We start from the raw sequence: 24,341 nt of genomic DNA on the forward strand, positions 1-24,341 counted from the left end.
AAAACATTTTCGAATTAAGTTTTTTATACGAGTGCGCTGTTTCGAATTGTATGTGGCAGGTGGATATCTATATGGATGTATGTGATATATTATACTATATGTATATCAGTGTGAAAAATAGAAATATACATTTCATAATACATAAGTACTTATATTCATAATTAAGTGCCCACACAAAGTAGAACTTTACTAATTGCGAAAAGTTTGAAATTAAACTCAACCGCATTAAAAAAACGTTTTATTTTAGATATTGCTTCAATAATTTTGTACAACTCACTAAAACCACTGAGTTCGTTTATTCTTTTTGATTTGGTGAGATAAGAGATAAGTTATAATTACTTTTAGCGACGCTAAGAAGAGCTTATCAAAAATGCTCTTTCCCCCGGAAAATACGCACAATATTGACTTCTAAAGCTTGAAGAGAGACTGGTTTATTGCTAAAGACCAATGACTTCAAAACACTCTACAAGAAGTAGTCCAAAAGAGTTAAATCACAACTTCGTGGAGACCATTCAATGTCGCAATTTCGTGAAAGAATCGAATCTTCAAACTTTTCTCCCCACAATGGCACGTAGCCCGATTTTTTTGGAATCAGTTGTTGTCAAGAGACATTTCTTCCAATTGGTGTCATACAAAGTTGGTTATCATCACTATATACCGCTCTCCATTGACAGTAATTCAATTTCGGTGAATGTAATGGTTGTTCATGAATAGCTTAAAGATTTTCTTCACATCAGAATTAACAGTTTTGTTTATTTGCCGCACCATTCAGATAAAAGTGAGCAGTGAGTTAAAAATTCGTTACGGTTTTCAAGTTGTTCCAAATTAGCAAATTCACGATCACGGTGGTCCAATGGCTTCAGTTCTTGAGTGAGAACAATTTTATACAGATGCAAGCCAAAATCCTTGCTAAAAATCCGTCAGAGAACGTCATGCAATCGACAAAATGCGGTTGTTGTTGTTGTTGCTCTAACGGTTATCTAATCCCCGTTAGGATGGTGAGGATTATCTAGGTAGTCGTCGACGTTATCTAACGGGAGGCCCAAGAAACGTACTGTTTCGACGGGGTCGGACCAAAGGGAAAAGGGTGTCAGATGAGTTGGTTTGGCGGGGCATGCAAAGATGTGGTCAGTGTCATGCGGTGACTCATTGCACGCAGGACATATGTTGGATATAGAGGGCTCTATTTTGGATAAGTAGGAGTTTAACCTACTAACATAGTATATATCCAGAACGAAGCTGCACAAGGGTCACTTTCGTTTCTCGCGGTAACTCGAGCTCTTCGTCAGCAATGGGAGGAGATTTGACTCCAAGAACGCTATTCACTGGAAGGGAGTAGGTGAAGGTGTTGATAGCTCCGCTGTGAATGGCGGTCAGTGCTTGTCGGAAATTAGTTGCGTCCGAAGTCCGGTCGGCGTATTGTTCGATGTCGTCAACGTAATTGAAGAAAGACCTCTTGATGTTCCTAGGAGGCGGTTCCGCTCCAAGCAGGTGGCTGCAGGGGTGATTTCTGCGAAACCATCGCAGCAGGAACTGCCTGAAGAGGAGTTCATTATGCTCCTTAACTTGGAGCATAAGCGTCTCACTATGTAAGTGTCCAATGGGAGACATCAGGAGCCATCCTCTCGTAGTCCGGAGTGCAGTGTTCTGACAAGTCAGGTGACCATATTGCCGATTGCTTTGTAAGTTGCCAACAACGTTTCTTTGTATTTTTCCCATGTGCTGCCGGCTAGCAACTTGAGGATTGTTGCGGCTCTGTATGAGGAGTGAGGGAGCATGGACTATCAAAAGTTACACCTAAAATCTTAGGGTTATTGACAGTTGGAATCTTGACGCCATCCATTGCAATATTAAGCTCCAGTCTGTACTCCTTCGTACAGTTTGTAAATATGGTCGCTGTGGATTTGGTGGGGGAGAGTGTTAAGTTCCGTGCAGAGAAGAAGCGAGAAAGGTCGGAGAGATAGCTGTTTACCTTTGAACACATGCCATCGCTTACATTGCCCGACGTCAATATCGTACAATCATCAGCGTCCCAGGTTATGGAAACTCCCTCTGGTGGCTGTGGGAGTTTCGAGATGTAGAAGTTAAACAGTAGTAGGGAGAGGATACCACCCTGCGGAACCTTCTGTTTAATTATTTTCAGTTTAGATTTTCAGCGACCGTTTTTAAACACCATTTCTATACATATGTAGTTTATGAGCCAACGCTTCAAATTTGTTTATTTTTCATTTTATAATAACAAATCAAATATATAAATAAGAATGGGTATTAACAATAAGGCAAACGTGAAAGTCGAAAAATAAAAAAAATCCGTAGATAACAATATTTTAGCACTAATAACTAATATTTTGTAATAAATAATGGAAATTTGCGGCATGATTTAGGCTAGTCATTTAGCTCTTCAAAACATCAACTTTCCAACTCTCCAATTAGGAATTACTCCTTAATGCGTTGAAAAGTATTATTGCTTTCTATTGAAAAACTTAAGTTTTGCAAAATGTGATGTTATGGGCAAGATTATTTTGTGTTCGGACATTTACCAACAGGGAGATGGCACACGATTAAATGGAAGTAAGTAGTATACATATGAGTATAGAAGTATTGCAAAATCATTTAATGCGTTTATCTTCGAATTGGCTCACAAAAATTTTAATTTTTTTTTTCGATGATGATACTTTATATTCCATCCATAGCTTCGTATCGTACAAATAGTGAAAACGCTTGTGCAATAAATAGTAATGATAATGTATGTCAGACTGAGATCACATCACATAATTCTATCTATAGTTACATCGTTTTATTGGCAAAAACTTCTCTGCGCTGCTACTTACAGTAAAACGAAATTAAAATTTAATAAAGCACTCACCCTGCTTGTTATTATTTGATACACTCGATTTGTCATGTGATAACAACATCCTCCGCTTCCACATGTTCAAAGCATCCACAAGATCATTGAAATATTTTTCTGTTTCGAAAATGCTATAAGGCGTAATTTAAGGCCGTGTTGTGCGAAAGTATATGTTCACTTGTAAGAATAAGATTTTAATCTGTTGGCCAAAGGCGTGGTGCCGCTCTGCAAGCAATAAATACAATTAGCATCAATTGGTGATCAAAAACAATTTAACACTTGATTTGTAATTACAATATGGAACTTACTGCGGTGCGCGGCATCCGGAGAGAAGTCCACAGATTTGGCCAGAATAAAATGAATCCTTTTTGGCGATTACTGCACCGGAAGGAAAATTGAGGTTTCGACTATAATTTTTGTGTTGGTTCAATGTTGTTTTTCTTGTTTCCTTGACAACGCTGCAATAATTTGCGTTTAGCCGAATGCTATTTAAAGTTATTAAAGTTGTTTTTTATTGTCAGCTGACTATCGAAAATTAAATGGAACATAATACAGGGTGCAGCAGAAAAATATTTTCTTAAAGTAATGAATAAATGAACTGAGGACTGGAATTCAAAAGTGTTATTAATACAACAATTTTTTAAAGACGGCAAATATGTTTTATCTGCAAAATTATGTAATTTCTTTAATTTTGTCCTATCGATATTGTATATAAATTTAAGTTTAGAAATTTATATTGTTTAAAGATTGCTATTTTTGTCTAGATGGCGCTTTAAATAGTGTGTGTCTTCGCTAAGATTCCTGGTGTTGACCGCGGATGAGCCAGTGTTGCAAAAGGACACTCGTCTGTTTGTAATCCTTGTTTCTAGTCGTATTTTTGGCTTCTTCATAAATTTATTGTATTAAAATCTACGAAAACCTATATTTAGATATTTAAGTTAGAGACCATACGGCTGATGAATATTCTCAAAATATTTGGTAAGCAAATCAATGTTTTGAGAGTAAAATCAGTGATTACACCATATTTTTTTTGTTTAAGTATGAGTCTGTTTCTATTATATCCAATACTGCAGAACTAATCGAAAGTTGGCATATAGATCATCATATGTTGTGTGTCGTGCGCTTTCGTTAGTATGAAACGGGGTACCTTTCTTTAAGAATTAGATTTTATCCAATTGGAAATCTCGTATAAATTTTGAATGTTATTGTTGTTGCAATATTTACCTGGTTCCGGAAATTCCACTTCATTTTTTATTTCCGTAAAAAGCAAAACGAGTTTCGCTGGTTTTCAGTAATAGCTTAGGATCGAGTCAAAGAAAGGCTAAAACCAGAAAATATTTAAAAGTCCAACTCTACGACGAAGCCGGTATTTCTGTGGCAATATCAAATTGCAGTTGAGAAAAAGTGGAGCCGGTTCTTCAACATTTAATATTTCTCAAAAATTTTTGAAATATCAAAGTTCTCATCAAATCAGTGAAAGTCAAAATTGTTCGTGAGATCTTCCAATCTGATCTAAATTTTTACATGCAACCCTGACTGCGTGATACCCGTCAAAATCGCTCCTAAAGTCAATGAAGAGCTTAACTCTCGCATTTACACTTCAACACCATTACCACCCCCAACCACCAGCAGCACCAACAGTCAGCGCCGGCTCTCGCGCTGTGGCGGCCTCTGCACACGCTCGCCACCCACTGCAGGTCGCAGCAGTTTCACCAACGAGAAAATCGTATAGCTCACAGCGTTGCGCGATGATTGCATACTTTTCGGACTCACTTCGAGTTGAGCCGAGTGCGTGTGCGGAGCATTGGTGCAGTGCCGCGCGGACGTCCACTGAAAGCAAATAATTAAAGTGGATAAAAATTCAATAAACACAAAGTTACAACGCTGCACAAGCTTGCAAAAATCATAGTAAAGGTGGAAATAAGTACGTTGAACACAATTTTTTTTACGTAAACCCAAAGAGCTTACAGTTGCGGTGCCGATTTTTCACCATTTCCTCGAGCAAAGTTTGTCTACACTACTGTGCGAAAGTGGGGTAGAAGCAGTGCTGAAATAACTTTAAGTGAAAAGTGCGTGTCAAAAGCCACTGAAGGCAGTTAGAATTGTGTGGAATAATGCAATTTTTCGTTTGCTGATTTTAATGAACGAATGCAAATGAAAATTTGGGATCGCCGATAACCGCATGAGATGATAAGTATCCTGTGTTCTACATTTAAATTATCCTGAGTGTGTGCCATTTTTTGCTGCGCTCCCAATACGAATGTACAACTCTCGCCTCCCACAGCACTTGACGCTCTGAAACGGACTCTCTCACGCTGCTGCGGCTGCACTTGGCAAAAGAGATATATTTTATTATACTGAAATTAAATCCTGCAAACACGAACGGGAAGTAGGTTGTCCCGTTCGCACAGCGCTGCAATACAAGTGAAATAACTGTGTAGAAAGTGCTGCAGAATTGTAATTAAAGCGTTTTTTTTTTCTAACAGTAATTAAATAAAATAGTAAATTACATACTTCAATGCACCGTTAGCAAAGAGCAAAAATCATTTGCTTATCTAACAACTATCTTTAATAGTTGTACGCAAGTTTTCCAACGCAGAAATCGCCGAGTCGCTCGCTAAACGGGACATTGCACCGCGTCTCATCGCAACGCAACGCATCGCATCGCAGCACTTCGCGTGGCAGCGAACGCGCCGGATTCGTGTTTGTGTATGTGTGCGCACTTGTGTGCAGCAGGCACTTTCGCAGTTCGGAATCGGGGTAAAAGGACCAAATATGAATGCGAAATGCTCTCGCAAGCCATCTCGTGGTCACACAAAACCGTTGTACGAGGCATAAGAAAAAGTCTCGCACTGCCACTCGGACGCATTCCTTCGCTTCACACATAGCAAAATTCACATCAAAATTCAACATTCCCCTCTCCCTGCTTAGTACAGCTAAACTAGTACAACAACAACAAGAAAATCAATTTAGTCAAGCGTTGGGAAAATTTTTTCCAACGCCACAAATTAAAAAGCAAATTGCGGAAATTCATCGAGGAATTTCGCCTGCGAAAAGTGTGTGCTTAGTAAATGTAGAACGCGCGTGTATGTGTGTGTGCATATGTGTGATTGTGTACTAAGGCTCCCTGAAGGGCCATTATCCAAGTGAAAAAGCATTACGTACAGGTTCTTCTTTGCAAAATCCATTGCGAGCTCGTGTAGACGCGAGGAGAGCAAAGCGAAAGAAGCGAAAAGTGTGTACAATAAATTAAAGCACGAATAAAGAAAAGTGAAGTGATAGTAAGCATTGCAATTATATTGACCACCGAATTACAACGAGATTTTTTTCTACAACCGAAAATACTATTCCAACATCACCCACATCAGCGCTGTCACCAACAACAGCAACATCGCAACATTGCAACATCGCTAAACGCCGACGTCCAGGTCATCGTCATAGCTAGCGCCATCGTCCAACGCTACTACTAGTCGTAGTAGTCAAAAGCACAGCAAAAACAACATCGCATCGGCTGAAAGTATACGCATCAGTCGGCCAGTGTGCGCCCACCCACAGCTGCAGTCGGCGACGACACCACGCTACATACACGCGAAGTAATTTGCCACCGAACGGTTTCGTAGTGACAGCAGCGGCTTTCTGCGCTGCCTTTGAATGCCTTTCGGTGTCGCGCGTTGAATTGCATTATTATCCAACGCGCTGTTTTTTTCGATTAAGCATAGGCATATCATCACCTGCGGCATCGTGCCTAGGCAACGGCGCTCATACTCACATGTCAGACCGGTCACGGCTGCTCTAACGTAATAACGTCTCATAACGTCATCGCTTACACACACACGTACGTATATACGCCGTACGCTGGCGTAACCACATACATACACGTACATATGTATGTGTGCATGTGCGTTTGTAAATAATCGTCGTCGTCATTGTGTCATCGTGCCATCGCAAGTGTTGTTGTTGTCGTCGTACCCTTTACACTCGCAATCGTGGCCCATTCACTGCCGGATATGCGTTGCAGCATCAACGGAAATTAAACAAATCATAGCCGAAGTCGAGTTGGAAGTGGAAGTGGAAATCCAAGCTGAAATCATCGGTGGATCCAAGCAGCGGACGCACAATTACAGCGCTGCATATTTGTAGCGTTCGTCAGTCAGTCGGCGCATCGCACATGAGTTCATGAGTTTTTAATAACGCAGCGGAAGTTTTTTGCACCGTTCATTGTAGTCGTTTTTGTTTTATGCGATGAGCAAATCGCTCAGCAAGGAATGCCGCTGTTGCATCGAGAGAACAGGTAAAGTAAGCGCGAGAGCGTGGGGAGTGTTTAGGGCAACAGCTATTGCACGCACTCAAGAATTTGAGGTGTTATCAAATTACTTTTGAAATATTTCTTCGCACGTAGCGTGGGCGGGATGCCATTGAGCAGAAAGTATTTGGTTATTAAAAGAAAATATATGAGCGCACATTTGATAACCTTTACATCGACAATAGCGTTAAAGTGTGCCTAGAAAGCAGCTCTTTTGGCGTCTTATACCGCAAGTTTTAGATTTCTCGAAGCTTCAGCTAAAACCAAAAAATCAAAATTATATCGTTATGTAGATAATCGCTTTGCCCTGGTAACGCCGGGTTGTTTTTTTCTAATTTAGATTTTCCACTTTTTGGCACACTTTGAAGGAAAAACGCAAAGTTTTGCAAAAAAATCGATTAAATCGTTTTTGGTTAAAAAAAAAAAATAAAACAAAAAAATTAAAAAAATCTCTCCATCGTTACTTTGTACAGAAACAGTGTTCAATAGTTTTGAAATTATCAGAGACACCGACTTTGACAACATGAAGTGTGGGTAAAATGCTTTAAAGTTTTGAAATCTGATTTAAAATATTCAAAATTAAAAAAAAAAAACCAAAAAATCTCGGAACTCTGTGAATTTTGCTGTAATCGACTTTAAATTTTGATACGATCACAAAAAAAAAAACTAAAACCCTATTCCTCCGTTAAATAAAGTTTTTCTGAAAACTTTCTCGCCATTCTAACGGAAAGAGACATTTTTAACTATCCACCAGCTGTTCGCAGAATCAAATATTGATTGGTTTATTCCCTACGCTCATCTAAAGTAAAAGAAACTTGCTCAACATATTAAGCTATATTAAGGTAGTAGTCTGGTAACTTAAGCCTATTTTCATGACTTCTTTGGAGCGTGGTTTTTTAAAGGAAAATAAAAATGAATTATCTTGAATATTTAGAGTGTTTTTATTTACATTTTGAAAATATAAAAAAAAATTATTTGAAAAAATTTTATAATTTATTACTGTTATTATTGTCACACGAAGTTGGAACCTCAAAAAAATGCACGTGGTGGCCCGGGTGATTTCCTGGTGTTATCTGAAATCAAATATTCTTGATTATTCTTAATCTATAGACATGTCATTCTGGTCGGAACTACTGAAGTTAAATTTCAAGGGTTAAATAACAAAATGGGGAACTTTGAAACAAAAAGACCTTTTATTTTAGCAATGAAAGGGTTGTAAAATAAAAAGATGGGGGTGAAAAAAATTCTCGTTAGTACCGACGAGAACTATAACTGTGTAGAATAGCCTGTTAAAATTTGAAAGCAATCGGTTGAGTAGAAAAACAGTTAGGACTCGGCCCGACCAGAAAAGCAATGTTTTGAAAAAAAGAAACGCGTTTAAAGTTCAACAACCTTTAAGTTGGACTCCGAGGCGCTCCAGGAAACTCGTTATAACTCCCGAAATATTTCGAATTTGCATCTGAAATTTTCACAGTATATTCTCAAGACATTGTACTTTCAAATTAAGCAAAAAAAATCGATTTTTTGAACCCAAGTTACCAGACTACTACCTTAAGCTCTTATGTAGTCTTCATAGCTCTTCATTAACTTCATAATCAAATAAAAAGGTAGCCTACTTCAATTCAGCTACTGACTATTTATTTACTTGAATTTATGTTGAGTTCACACTATGTATTATAAGTACATTATTCGTCTGAAAAGCAGCCTTTAGGGATTTTTATACTTATGGGATGCTAAAAATTACGATAAATCCCAGTATTTTGGGATAATAACAATATAATATTTTAGTATGAGTTGACTTTTTGTGTGCTACAGTGTCTATAGGATATAGACAGTGTTCCCAACTTTTAGATATGTTTTTATAGAGCAAAATATATATTCTCTCTATGTACATTCAAGAGAAGAGGTTATGACCGGAAGAAATCTTATTATAACCCAAAGTTTTTACCAATTTAAAGTAGTCTATTCGATGTCGTCAGCAATACAGTAGAATATTTGTAAACACATGGAGAAAGCTCTAATATTGAAAGGAAAATTCAGAATACGTTCATGTTGGACCACGCACTCCAGTTCATGGCGCCGCGTTTTTGCACAACTGCGAAATGTTCTCTTTGAAGTGCTTGAGTGGATATACCAGTGTACAGTTAGATGACTGAAAAAAGCGAATTTTTCAGATTCCATATTTTTTCTGAGAAAAATTTTCATTTTATTGATCCAAAAATTTGTACACATATTTCGGTATCCTTTAACTATATTTTAAGTCTTAATATTAGTAGATATATTTATTTGGAAAGAAACTACAGCTGATCTCCCGGAGCTTAGTGGTGACCACTATATCTCTGAACTGAATCGTTTTAGGAGCAATTGTTCACCTTCTCACTTTAGCTCGCCTTCAACCGGTTGTTCATCCTCTTAAAGTAATGTTAAATCTAGTAAATAATTGAGGGAACTCGCAAATTAAATTTTTTTGACAAAATAGTGTTTTCTAAAAAAAATTTAATTTTTGACCGAAATTTCAGACTTAAATTGTTCATTAAAAACAAATATTTATCGGTGAGAAAAAATCTTCGTTTAATTACTAAATCATATATTTAAGAAGCTCGTCCTAAAATGTGAGTCTTATCGGCTTAGCCGTTTTCCAGTAATGTTGGTCAGCGACTTTGAAAACACCATTTTGAGAAAAACGCGTTTAAAGTTTGGCCTTGTACTTCCAAGCACTTTGCAACGCCTTTTCAAAATTGTGTGTAACTTTGCAAATATTCACCGGAACAATATGAAATTTTCTGAATGTACTCTTAAATATATGTACATTAAGAAAAAAAAAAATCGATTTCTTGAAAAGTTTAACTGTATATAACCTCTTGAGAAACACTGGCCTTAACTTTGGTTACAAAACAGGGTTGTATTTCATAAACACCAAAAAGTTGAGTTTAAGGATAGTGAGTTTAATAGATTTGTAATGTGAACTCTCTAATTTTTGGGCAGTGTTTAATGCTGAACACCATTACTGTCAAAGATCACGAAGCTGTTGATTAATGGAAAGTTATTAATTACAAATACAGACGGCCAGAAAACAAAGCATTAATGCTTTAAGTAAAATTTTAGAACTTTACGGTAATATTTTCTTCCAATTAGTGAGGAGTAAGACCATCAGTAAGTGAATAGCGGACACTATGAATTATTGCTAGGGATATTTTTGAATTGCTGTCATTTTCATATGACTATATTATTGCGTACCTTTCTGCGCGTATGTACATTTTCAGAATTTTCTAATGCAAAATCCATGTAGTATGTTCATAAATATGCAAAAGTCCACATAATCGAAAACTTCGCAATCCCTGCACTTTTTACAAACCACTTTTTAATAGCAAGCAAAGCCAACTCACAGCTTAAACAAATCCTTCACACAATGTAAAGTAGAAATTAATATAATATTTGTATGCAAATGTGTGTGTTTGTATGTCTGAACAAATGTTTATAGATTCGCTTCATTTGTTCAGTTCCCAATTGTTTGACTAACAAATACAAAAACGAAAAAAAACCTCTCTTTTTACCCTATTCCTTTTCACAAACTGTACGCTTAGACGTTGGCGTATTTTATTTAATATTTGTTTGTGAGCTTTTCTATTTCATTTCCATGTATTTATAGATTACATACACATGTGTGTGCGTGTGTGCGGGCGCATATGTGTGAAACTTGGAATTTTGTGTGCCAATGTCTCGCTGTTGTTTTTTTACTTCCACTGTTGTTGTTTTTGGTCCTTTCTTGATACTTTTTTTGGCCCATGCTTTTTTGTTATTTTTTTCTTTCCAACATTTATGTCGTACGTTCGCAAGCCCAGGAAAGGAGGTGGCGGTGTCGACTTGTTTTATCACTGGAGTGAGCCGTGCTGTCAATGTGACAGTTAATATGAACGGTACTAGTGTATGTGTGTGTGTATGGGTGGGGGCCTGGGTGGCCAGTGAACGATGCGTGCTGCAAGTTAGGGGGTTGATAAGCTAGCTAACGGCATATTTGTGGAATATCTACTAGCAGTTAACACATATGCAAGCACACACACACACACACACATGCGTATAGAAAGTTATCACCATACAAGCGAATGTGAATTGCAGGAGGGTGAACTCATCAGCGCAACAAAAATAACAGAAACATAGAAATTAGCAATAAAATTTTAATCAACATTTTAAACAAATATCACACAAAGCAAACGTTCGAAAGCGAGCTTGAGTGAGTTTTTAGTTGTTGCAAGCGCAGTAGAAAGGGGCATGTAGTGCAGTGTTTCGTCACAAATCGATCGATTACCTTTTCCGTGAATGTATGGATTTTTTACACATTTTTTTACATTTGTACTCACACACTATTCCATTGGATAGCTCCAGTTTGCCGCCTTGTATCCGGTATAATTTTGGCTGTTCAGCGTAGCACAGCGAGAAAGAGAGTAGAAGAGAGAGAAATAAAAGAGCGCGATAAAGTTAATTCGCTCGTGGCACAATTTTTCAGTGACTCTGCAGAAGGGATGCCAAGTCAGGCAACGATAAATCGCTGCAATTATGTGTTTTGAAGACACTACTGGCATATTTTTTGGCATTTAGCTAACTCTTCATACAATATAAACGAGAGACTGCATGTTATTTCAATATAAAATATTGATAAATTTTAATCATTATTATTTTTTTTTTATTGCCATACAAAGAATATTATATATATAAAATTCTATAAATTACAATATTTTTCAAAAAACACACTTGGCATCCCTACCGCTAAGTTTGGCAGCATGCTCTCACAGCAAGTGCCCGAGTTCACAAATGAGAGCATGTGCCGCTGCAAGAAATGTATGGAATTTCTAAGTTCTCCCATCAGGGGTTGTAATCGCGCTGGCTGCAAGAAAATGGTTCACCAACAGTAAACTGAAGTTGGTTTTATTTTTGTTGCTCTGGCCATTGATGAACTATGTACTTATGTATTTGTGCGAGTATGTTGTTGAAATTTTTGTGTAAGCACGTAGTAAAATATAGTATTGCCAACTTGCGTTAATCATACTCCATTGTTTAACGGTAAAATCGCATGCTTGTTCCGAGAGTCCTAAAATATGAGTTGTACGAATTGTAATTTCGGTGATTTGGTACATTTTCAAATCACTATAAATTTTTTAAATCATTTTCTAAATGATTGTTGAGAAGATTCTTTGTTTAGCGTGTTTCGCTTCTGTCCTTAAGATTGTCATCCCATGTGACGGCGCATTTTTTAGAATTCTACGACTAGTAAAAAAATAGAGCTGCCAGTTTATTATAATTTATTAACATATATTTCGACAGTATAAATCGTAGTCATTTGAAAATTTTTGCTATAAAAATTATTATATTATTATAAAACATTTTGGAAATTTTTGATTGATAATAGTTTACTATATTCCATGCATTTACATGTGCTGAGTGTATCCTACTATTTTCTTATCATACGATCAAGCTGTTTTTGAGATACGATGGAAGAAAGTTTGAAAAGCGTTTAAGGTTTCAAGTTCGTAACGCAGCGCTCCAAACAGCTCTTTCTTCTAATTGCTGTAGCTTGAAAAAGACTTCGAATTTTTAAAAATCACTTGACTATCGTATTCTAGACATGTTAAAAAACAATTTATGAGAAAAAAACAAACTCGATTCTTTGAGCCCATCACGTGGGATGACCCCCTTAAGACAAACTTTCATTCACAGCCTTTACATTGTGAAGAAGAGTGTTCGTCATAAAATTTATAGCAGATAAGCACAATATATGAATACTATTCTTGCTATTTCGTGATACATTTCGGTCGATCTCAGTTAGTACTTAACAAATTTCGAAGGTTTGTAGAAAAACAATTGGTATTGTAACATTCCATTTTTTATTTTTTACTTACTCATATTTCAAGCCTATACAGGTTTTAAAACAAGAAACCATCATAAAGTTTGAACATTCTTGAAGTATCACCACAAGAGTGGATGGTCATCTAATCAATAAAATAATAACGAATTATTGATTATTGCAATACATAAACTTATCAACCAATAACTCTAAAAAAACTTTTCATAATAAAGTGTGATCCGAGGTTATCTCTTTTTGTAAATAAAAAAAGAAACTTCAAATTTAATGGGGAATGTTTATTATCATTCGAAAGAACATTCTTTGGCGTTATTTTTTGTAGATTATCTCTTTCAAATGTTGGCGGAGGCTACGTCTCAGATGGTTCATCCGCTGAATCCTATTCTAAGGCCTGAATCAAAGAGGAATTATCCGCATAGACTTTAAACTTAACATATCTCCTCCCCCTGCGGGTACGGGGAGACCCCCTCAGGGTTCGGGCGGGAAACCGAATATACTCGCGGTAAGGCATGCCTGTCGTAAGAGGCGACTAAGATCCTGGCCACCAGTCCAGGGCTGTATGGAAGCTCAACTGGTCGTAGCTTCGGCTACAAGGTTATACCAAAGACTTTAAGTAGCCCCTGGAGTTCGCTCCAGTCTGCTCATTGGGTTTGGCCCTTTGTGGAGATTCGTGGTGGCTGTGGTTAAAACCCAAATCGCGGGAAGAACTGACTTTGTCAGTCGAATGTGGAGTTGCATTGCAACTAGGTCCGGACTCAAAGTACGGCAGAGGTTTTAGATGGGCCTCGAGCCTTACCAAGGTGGTTAGTGTGCCCATGCCACACTGCCAATTGGTACTGAAAATGTTTACCCAGTTTTCAGGGCGCTGATCGACGCATTGTATTGATCCATTGTGCTTTTGAGCACCGTGGAGTTAAGCTGTCGACAGCAGGATCCCACGTTAAACACAATCAGACGTTAACATATCCCCACAGGAAAAAGTCTAACGGTGTGATATTACACGATCATGGTGGTCAATCGACCGGTCCAAGACGTTAAATTATCTGCTCTCCGAGGTGTTCTCTCAATAAATCTATTGATTGATACGGAGTGTGGGAAGTGGCGCCGTCATGCTTCAACTTCAGGCATCAAATAGTCGGATATCATGATGCGATAAAGGCCCCATTGAAGAAATATGGACCGATGATTCCACCCACACCAAACCGTTGATATTTCAGATGAAATCGCAGCTCTTGAATTCAGATGTGCTCCCCGACCCAAATGCGGCAATTTTGCTTGTTTGCATACCCATTGAGCCATAATTTGGCTCGAAAACGTTGGTTCTTCTTCTAACTTTGCTAGAGCCTATAGAGATAACGATGTCGCTTGGCAAGGTCGAACGCTTTCAATTTAAGATTTCGACGTAAAACGCGCCAAGTCGTTCCATACGACAGTCCGAGGTGCAGCGAACGGCGCCGAATCGATTTTTCATGGTCTTCGTGTACACTCTCAGCGACGGCTGCTATATTTTTTCAATGCATGCTGGACGTGGTATATAAGTAGACTTTTTTCAAAACATTTTTAACTTTCTCGAATTTTTTAAACGTATTACAAATTAAAAAATTTCAGTTTCCGGTGGTTCACATGATTGTGAGGTATGAAACGAAGGCTAATTTTAAGAAAAACTCTTCAAAAGTTTGAAGTAAAGACTAACTGGTCGAGTTGTTACGACACGAAAACAGCTATAACTTTGAAAATCCTTTAGCGAGATGTTTTTGAGTATCTAGACTGCCGAAGAATTAAGGAAATGGTCGATTTTTTTTCAAATCTCTAGATTAAACTATCCCTTCTAAAGGGGGTACAGGTATTCTACTCAAAAGATTGCACTAGTTGCTTGGTTAAATTACAAACAAAAGAACACTAGGTAATACTTTGAATAACGTTTTAAGCAAAAACTAAATATAGATTACGAAAACGGCTATCATAAAATCGTATAAATATTCTGATCAATTGAATTTTGATTTCTACGAAGGGAGTGTGAATTAGTGACAAAGTTTTTTACTACAATAGTTGATACACATAAAATACTTACGATAGTCACAGAGAGTATTTTATAGATCTTAATTTAATATTTATTTTTAAGATCTAATGCATTCTTTTGACTCAGAGGCTATTCCTTGCTTTTTGCATTTCCATTGTTTTGGAGTGTAAGAAAAACTTCAGGAAACATTTGCTTTAAGTTTGGAGGTATACGTTTGTACTAAAGTCAGTCTTGGATCTTATACTTCTGCTAGGAAAGTAATTCTTTATTAGTAAAGATGGGCAAGGAAACTATAATATATTCGAATGAAAGTTACGAGTTTTGGGGGTTTAACGAGAGTTTTTCAAATGAATATCTAACGTTAAGAAACCTTTGAGGAGCATTTAATAGTACATATTTCAATGAAGAAAACTTCAGTAAAATACTCAAAATTTTGTGATAGGCCCAGGTTTAGCATCCCTTGTCACTTTTTCTCAAGATCCTTTTCAACCAGATCTCAGGCAATGGAAACTATGGTTCTGTAGATGGTGAATTTAAATTTGATATTAATTTCATTTTAGTGATTTAGAATAAGCCAAGAGAGTCCGCACTATATACATATATGCAGGAACTCATTAAAAATTCGATAGATTTGTTACTCACTTCCTCTAGGAAGTGTGGGGGCTTCAAGTTTTTTCTTCGCACATAGCAATTGTTGCAACAGTTTCCTTTAAAGTGGTTCTGGCGTTGCTGCTGGTGGGTGCTCATTACTGATTTGCCCAAACGTTGCGCCGACCAAAGCATTGGCCCTGCGCTGGCGCAATCAAAAGGCAGTGGCCGTAGAATAAATCTTGTTGGCAGCGCAGCATAATGCCGTTGGCCGAATACTCGTTTGCTTGCATTGTATGCGAATGTGTCACAAGTTCATTGGAATGCATCAGGCGAGCGACATACGAATTTCATGCCACATATCACATGTCGCATGGCGCTTTCATAGTTCATAGCCGGCTTGTGGCTGTTGGCTGCTGTGATTGCACCGACTTGTTTGTCCGTGCCAATAAACGGTGCGTGTGTGTGTGTGCGAAAATGTGTGCTTTCTGGCAAATGATTTGGCCGCATTACGCTGATGTTCTCATGCATGCACTGCGTTGTTGTTGTTGTTGTTATTGCCACGCAACTCCTCATCAGCTGCCGCGACTTGCGCGCAGTTGTAGTTTCAGTTGCACTCGCCGTATCCGCAAGATTGCAGCAACAAGATGTCATGTTTTCTATCAACGATCGGCCGAAATGTGTGTCCCTGCATGCGACTATCTGCTGGTTCTTCTGTTGCAAGCCTTTTTTATACTTCTGTAAGTGCTTTGTTTTCTTCTGGTGTTTTGTAGAAGTGTTTAGCCAGATTTTTGCCGCTGCCGCAGTTGCTTGCAGTAATCGTTATATATAAATTTAGTGAAGCAGTCATATGTATGTGTGAGTATATCAGAGCCTGCCACAAAATTTGGCAAATTGCCAAACAAATCAAGCCCTTGCATACATACTGCACTGACGCTGGTCCTGCTTGCCATTAGTGCATCCATGTCTGCGCCCTTGTTGCTGCTCTGCCACAGTGTGCTCCGGCAGATCTAGGTCTTTTGCCGTTGTTATCCTAGTAGGACTTAATTAAAAGTGTTTTTTGTACTTTTTTGTTTTTGTGATTTTTTGTAGAGGTATTAACGCCCGGCTCATACAGACATTGTCGGCATTTAACTAGAATGTGGGTAGTAAAAATATTAGTTTGGCCATGTGGAAAGTGGATGTTATGAATTTAAACACTCAAAGAAATGATTTTTGTGAAAGTAAATTGCCTTGAGTACTTAACAATATGTAATTATTTTAAGTAGTTTTCATTTAAGAATAAATTCAAGCTCAGCTTGGAAGCAAAACCTTCTAATAAATTAGTGATATGAATGGCCATAAATTGTCAAACTTCAGTAAAGCGGTAAGTGTATGGGGTTACCAAACTGTAACTGTCTCGACGCTAATTTCTCAGATGTGAAATATTTATTGGTCAATTTACTTTTCTGTGGTTTTGAGATAGTCTATATCCATCTAGAAATCATAGCTTGCTATGCGGTAAAGCGGTTAACGAAGCTTATATTATAAAGGTCTTAATTAATATAAGGTCTAGTAAAAAGAAATCCAATATTTTTACGTTAAGGGAGTTACCCAGTGTGACGAGTGCTTATAAAGATTTTTTCCGAGCCTTTTTTAATAATTTTTGAAACTTTGAAATTTTTAATTAAACATTTTTTTAATTCTAATAATAATAAATTTATCGCTGCAATGGCATCCATGAAAAAAGGTAGACAAACGGCGTCTATAATTTAATATTTTTCAAAAAACCGAGTTCGGCCGATAAATTTAAAATTTTTAAATAATAATCGAATCTCACTCCTGTAACTTTCCAACTATATTCAATTTGGAAAAATTACTTGCCAGCACATTCTATGAAGGCTCTAAAATGATTTTTTGAAATCGTTACACCGGAGGATTCCCTTAAATTCAAGGTTTTATTTTTTACCGAGATAGAACTATCCGCTTTAAGTGAAATATGCAGTATTTTGTTCGAAAGCCATTCGAATTGCCATTTTGAATTCATAAAATTACCCTCTTGAAAGATTTCAACCCTATTGCGAACAAGCTCCTTTTGATGCAAATTTTTCATTAACAAAATCATTCGCCTTAGACAGGTGCAAGTATTAACCAATTGTCGCTAAGCCGGACTATGAGGTTAATGCATAATAATCTCTCAGTCAACTTCGTTGAGTATCTCTGTGAGTCGTGGTCGATGGACAAGCGTTATTCTGATAGAACACAATTTTTCTCCTATTGGCAAAAGCTGCTGGGCGATTACTTTTTCCAGAAGGTCCAATTGCTTACAGTATCGTCATGTTCGAATTAAGAGTCTGACCTTACGGGAGCAACGGTATATGATTCCTGATCAATCCCACCAAATAAGTATATAGAAAAACCTTCCTGACCGTCAATTTTGGCTTGGCCGCCTTTTGTGCCGGCTCAGTGGAATTCAGCCACGATCATTTAACTTGACGTTGCCTTAAGTGACTCACTTTGCATTCCCAGTAAACATCTGCATTACAAATTAATGAGTTTTATCGCATTGCAGTAGTGATTCATAGATGGAAATTTGGTCTTTGAGTTTTTTTGCGTTAATTCGTGTGATACCCATTTGTCATACTTTTTGAATTCAGTCTTAGGTATATCTGCTTACGGGGCTAAATTCCATTCAGAGGCATCTATCTGATAGGTCGGGGTCTTTGTGTGCGGGCGGGACGAGGTTTGGATGCATGTTAATGTAAAATACCTGATGTACTCGGACATAAGAGATCTGGCTGGTATGGTGATTAGCTGGACTGATGGACGTTAAGATATTAGCGGTATGATCTCCACTAGTCGGAATGCCAATCAGATAGAGTCGTTTGCGCGTGAATTGTTGAGGCGGCGAAGGAGTTTAACTGGGAATTAGGGTTATGTTCTTGTGTTTATGATATGTTCGTGTAATGTGCGTATGGGGTCCAGCCCCTGGTCATCAGTCCAGAAGCTCAACTAATAGTAGTTTCGGCGACGAGATCTGACCAGAGACTTAATTTTGGCACCATGGGGAGCAGGATCCCTTAAAGTTCGCACCAACCTGCTCATGCGGACTGGCCCCTTGGAGAGTATCGTTGTGGTTGTGGTTAAAACCCGAATGCGGAAGTACTGACTCTTTGTCAGTTGAATTTGGAGTTCCATCGCAAACGGATGCCGGACCCAAAGTATGGCAGAGGTTTTAGATGGTCACCGAACTCTACCGAGGTGGTTAATCTACGCTGCCAATTAGTACTGAAAAATACCTGGCATTGATTTGATTCGCTTTGATTTTGAGCGCCGTGGGGTAAGGCTGTCGTTAGCGGGTACCCACGTTAAACACACCGAACGTTGTACGTAAATGGTTCCAAATGATCTTTTCTGCCAAGTTTCGTGAGCAATCAAAGCAATGCTTACATGATGGCCGCCTTTGATGGTTTCCATTATTTTATGGGTATTTTTGATAATTTGCCTTCCAGAGAGAAGATGATATTTGTAATCAGAAGTCCAAATCTTGAACCCAATTTTCGACGGTTTGCAAGCATAAATCGGCCGATGCTGCTGAAATTTCATATTCGATATTCGTACAAAGTTCATCAATCGGCGCTGGCTTATTGACATAGACCATATACTAGATGTATCTCCAACTGACTGGGCAATTTCGTGAGATAACACGTTCAAACATGGTTTTAGCTTGTGATATAGTCCTGTTAAATTCACATATTGTCCAAGTCCATATCATCCAATTCGGGCCAAAAATATTCGGTTATCATTGAGCGGTAGCGATTCCCATTCACAGGAACGTGCCGGTCTTGATCGTCACGGAAGAAGTACGGCCCAATGACGCCGACGGCTCATAAACCGTACCAAACCGTAATTGCGGGATGCAATGGTAACTCAGGGAGTACGTGTGAAATGCTGTCAGACCAACAACGCATATTTTGTTACTTGACGAAGCCTTCCAGCTAGAAATGAGCCTCATCGCTGAAGATGATTTTTTGATGAAATTCTGGATAATTTTCAAGTTGTTGCTCAGGCCAATTCACGAACATATGACGATTTCTGGTGGTTAAGCGGTTTCAGTTTTTTTGCAAAATTCGCCACAACGATGTCAGAGTGATGCCCAACGCTTGAGAACGACGTGTGAGAGACTGATTTGGGTCTTTCTCAATTAATGCGCTAGCGGCACCAACATTCTCGACACTACGGGCACTTCTTTATCTCACTTGCACGGGATCAGTTTGTATCATGCCTGTGGATTCAAATTTTTCCACTCGATGCTCAGTTATTGATCTGACAGGACGTTGAAGACGACCATAAATTGGACGTAGCGCTCTTAAAGTTGAGGCCACTGACTCCGAATTTCGTTAGTAAATTTTAATAATTTCGACTATTTGTTGGATCGTATATCTTTCCATGATGAAATCGCAAGCTTTACTGAAGAGAAATGTCAAAAAAGCGGAAAAATTATGTCATCGTTAGCTGTCCCTATCGGTCTACTTTTGTAGCGTCCCTATTGAAAACCCTATATTTCTACTTCGCAAGCTGTAATAAGATTTTGAAATGAAGGCAAATTTAAATCTTTCCTTAATTTTGGGACAACTTGAATATTTTTAGTAATGACCTGGACTTATATAAAAACGTAAAGACAAACAAAAAGCATCAAATTGTGAAGAAGTTTTAAAGTTATTTGATAAAAACTGGGTCTTAATCGGAACTGATTTCTGTCCGAATCTATAAATATGGAAAAAATCAGGTGCTGTAAGAAAAATATATAAAAATTATTTAAAGAAGGTTATATTAACTGGTTATTGTTTTGCCTAGAGTCTCCCAATAGAAATTAGAAATTTATTAAGTACCTAAAGCTAACTATTGTGACTTCAAAATATTCACTTTAGTATACTTGATGAATCAGTCGGAAAACTAATAATGCACAGTACTTTAAAAATAACCAAACTGAATTGTAAACATTTTTCATAAACTCACCCACACATGCTTATCTCTACAGCCATAAACTAATAAAAGCGCCACTCATCGGCAGTAATGCCGTTGGCCTGTGGCAGTCGTGCTCAATGAATGGCGAAGGTGCCGCCAGCAAGGCGTTGTTTCAATTTTACTGCACACTTTTAGGCGTTTAAATTGAATTCAAGCGGCGTGTTTGCCACGAGCTCACATGCACACGCAGCCAAGCTGAGAATGAAGTGAATGCATTGAGGCACACACACGCACACACACACACACACACACACATGCGCACACATGTTTATAGGTAATTTGTATATACATTGGGTGAAGCTTTCAACGCACACACACATATACAGGCGTGCAAACAAGCACACACGACGGCATTGTTGCACTGACGGCAATATTTCTTCTTTCTCTTGGCTCAATAGGCGAGCGAGCGCACAGTTTTAGTAGCCATTAAAGCTGCGCTTGCATTATGTCGCTATGAAGTTAAGTTCGTTTCCTCCGCGTCCCCCAAAGCTTCAGCGGCGCACTCCTCCTCTCCCCCTAGGCGGAGTTAGTCGTCCATAATGCACGCATACACGACGCATGCCAAGCGGAAATGCTGGCTGGCCTGCGCCAAGAATGCGACTATAGCGGCAGCGGCGCAAGAGGTGGCGCATGTGTGTATGTGGCAAGCGTGTGTGTGTGTCGGCTCGAAAGGGTTGATTGAGTTGCCGTTGGCTTGCGACCGCTTCGAGGTATTGTAAGCATTATGGGCGACTGAAATACCACTGAATATTAGGCCAAACAAAGAGTAGAGCACGTTGCATGTACATATATGCATATGCATAGACATTAGGGTGTGTATGTGTGTGTATCCGGCACATGCCTTGCCGGCGAGTGGTTTCATTGCATTGCCAAACATAAATTAATTTTCCTCTGCCCGACGCGTCGTCAGTCAGCCAATGAGCAAGTGCAGCAGCGTTGCAGCGAGCCAGCAAGTCGCCTGCCAAGAGTCAGTGTTGCCACCTTGCCTGCTGCTGCGCCTTTGCTGTCATGTTTTCGCTGTTTAACGACATGTTAGTTTTTGCACATTAAACCGTAAAAGTCGAAGGAGTCTAACCATTTGAAAGAACATTTTATTGACTCATTATTCATGTAGCAGTTCTTTCCAGCAGAGCGAATTCCTTTATTGTGGTCTCGTTTTATGAGTTCACCGTTATGCGGCGGTCATTATGGGCCGCCAAGAAAAGATTTTAATGAAATGTTAGGAGGAAATCTAAAAAGTGCTTTGCTTGCCACACATAACTAGCACAGTTCGGGATTGGAAATAAAAAAGCCTTAATAAAAAGGTTATAAAGTGTCTCTTTAAGAAAAACTAAAATTGCAGTTTATTTTGATGTTGAACTTTAAAGAATAATTTCCTTAGTTGCATTTTTGCAGTATTTTTTCTTGTGTCACACACATGCTCACACATTTGCATTTTTGTTTTTTATGTAGCCATGTGTATTCGTCGCCAAGATGCGCGTGCTGTGCTCTTGTGTGAGGATACTTCTTGGTCTAAACGCTGTCAGCGTGGTGTGACACATGTCGGATTAGTTGTTGGCGCAGGATAACATGCTCATCAAGTCAGGCGGCTCAAATTTCCTTCTCGCTGTAACAAAATTAATGACAAGAATATGACAGTTGATGCTTTTAAAATGGCTGCTACTCAAGAAGTTGGACGACTCTTAGAGCTTGTGTTCGCGCTATGAAAGCGAGACGTTCGTTGATATGCGGAATTGATATTCACAAGAGAAGAAGAGAATTTAATGTGCCAGTCTTACTAATATTTCTTTGAGTGAGAAACTGATACCTATTTTGGGGAATTTCTCAATGCTGTCTTTCAATCGACTACGCATTATGGTTGATCGAGTAGTTTCATTGAAAATGTGTTCTCGAAAATAAATCTACCTTTGCAGGAAAATTATAGGCGGAGGTCGGCGGGTCTGTGGTAGCAGGTTAGTTGCCAAATAAGTTAAAACGAATAAGCCATCCCCGACGATAAGCGGCAGGAGTGGAGGATGCAGTATAAAAGCTAACAGATCCGCCTCATACTTGTAGAAATACAAGTCCCACTTCATTTTGAACTGACATGATGAAAAAAATAAAAAAAGCTGAGACGACGACGGACCCATAATGGGCGGCTTCCTAGTCAATGTCTGTTCACCATGTTAGATGCGGCTGATATAACAACTTGACCGGTACACAACGCGGCGCACTGGCAGTCCCTGGAAGTCTCGGCGGCGATGTCTACGCTGATTAGATGAAAAGGGTGATGTGAGCTTGCTTTGCAGAAGTGGTTCGCCGCGTGGTGTATCAGTAAACTACTTCGGTCTGTGGTGAGGGAGTGTGCTTTGAACGCTGGAGTAGTAGCCTGCGTTGCCCCGAGCGAGCGCCGGTCCATCCGTGTTTTTCCGGATTGGTAAAACGAAGGACAGGCCTCAGAGAACTGGGGTAGGAGTCTCTTTCCAATTTTGTTGGTGCTTTTGTAGTACCATAGTACCAACTATTCCTCAGATGGTTTTGGTTCTAGGCATTGTGCAAGATTATTTCGGTTATATTGACACGATTGTCTCGGGAATGGGCGTTGAAAGTCTATTTGCGTACAGCACGAGCTATTACTTTCTTCCATTGATGTATTCATTGTTAATATTAAAATAAAAATTTGAAAACAAATCATGCATTTTTTTAAAATAATTCTTCTCATCTTATTTTTCTCCGCAGATTCTGCACAATTTTAGACATAATAAATGTGAAAACCCAGACCTCGTGAGCAATAATAAAACATCAACGAAGCATACGTATAGTTATTTAAACGTCGCACCAAAATACCGTTATACATTTACAAAGCATCAGACATGAAACTACATAAAAGCAGTTATTTCCAGCGAATGAAATGAATCATTCAAGCGCGAGAATCCACAGCAGCACTTGGTCCCGTTCACATGGTGGTCGTTTATGCACCGCAATTTCCAGCCGCTGCGAAATTGTCACGTGTTTTATTGTGACCAATGGTGGATGCCACAATTGAGGCGTTATCTCGCACATCGTAATGCAACATTGGAGTGGAATTGCCAAAACGTGCAATAGATACGTTGTGTCGCCACGCCCCCACTACCACTAGATGCAGTGGAAGAAGAAGTTTACTCGATTGAAAGCAGCTACAGGAAATTCGCGTGCGCGAAGAATGCTTTGTTGTGGACGAAGAAAGGTGAGTGACAACGTTTTTTAACATAATATGTTTTTTTTGTTTAACTTGGAAGCTGTTGACATAATTCTTTGTATTTGCATTTGGAAAGAGTGTGTATAATTGACGTGAAAGTGTTTTTGAAAGCTTCTTACTCTGGTAGGCCAATGAGCCACGCATATATCAGTTTTTGTCTCGTGCGATACCCTCCACCTCAGTTACCAGGTCCCTGAGGAGTTGTCATCCTTTAGGATGCCCGCGCTTGACGCCAGTTTTAACAGACTCTGTAACCTCACTATCGATACCTTCTGCAGTGTAACATACCGTGGGAACCCCAGATGCTTACAGTCTTTCCAATGCGGGACAAGTGCACAAGAGATGATCCATTGTTTCCTTGGCGCCTTGCTCTAGACATTTCTATTTTTTCGATCTTTTAGCCCTATTCTGTGGGCCTGTGTCGCCACCAGACAGTGTCCAGTTAGTATTCCGATCATGTTCCCACAGTCTTTTATATCGAGTTCCAATATAAATGTTGTT

At 38.7% G+C, this 24,341-nt stretch overlaps 2 protein-coding genes across 2 annotated transcripts in view; one reads left to right on the forward strand and one right to left on the reverse strand.

Annotated features, from left to right (window-relative positions):
* The window catches only part of LOC120772226 (DNA-binding protein RFX2), a 40,941-nt gene extending 37,606 nt beyond the window's left edge, over nucleotides 1–3,335 (reverse strand). Inside the window, exons 1-2 of the mRNA XM_040100721.1 lie at nucleotides 3,157–3,335; nucleotides 2,867–3,073 (exon numbers count right to left, since the gene is read on the reverse strand). The gene's annotated coding sequence lies outside the window, so the exon portion shown is untranslated. The remainder of the gene's footprint in view (nucleotides 1–2,866; nucleotides 3,074–3,156) is intronic.
* A 3,614-nt stretch (nucleotides 3,336–6,949) lies between these two features.
* LOC120766418 (rho GTPase-activating protein 100F) overlaps nucleotides 6,950–24,341 on the forward strand; it is a 93,290-nt gene continuing 75,898 nt past the window's right edge. The window contains exons 1-2 of the mRNA XM_040091881.1: nucleotides 6,950–7,139; nucleotides 23,342–23,828. Coding sequence (XP_039947815.1) covers nucleotides 23,742–23,828 — 87 coding nt within the window. The 5' untranslated portion in view covers nucleotides 6,950–7,139; nucleotides 23,342–23,741. The remainder of the gene's footprint in view (nucleotides 7,140–23,341; nucleotides 23,829–24,341) is intronic.

The sequence above is a fragment of the Bactrocera tryoni genome, chromosome 1 (assembly GCF_016617805.1).
Source record: "Bactrocera tryoni isolate S06 chromosome 1, CSIRO_BtryS06_freeze2, whole genome shotgun sequence".
Lineage (NCBI taxonomy): Eukaryota > Metazoa > Arthropoda > Insecta > Diptera > Tephritidae > Bactrocera > Bactrocera tryoni.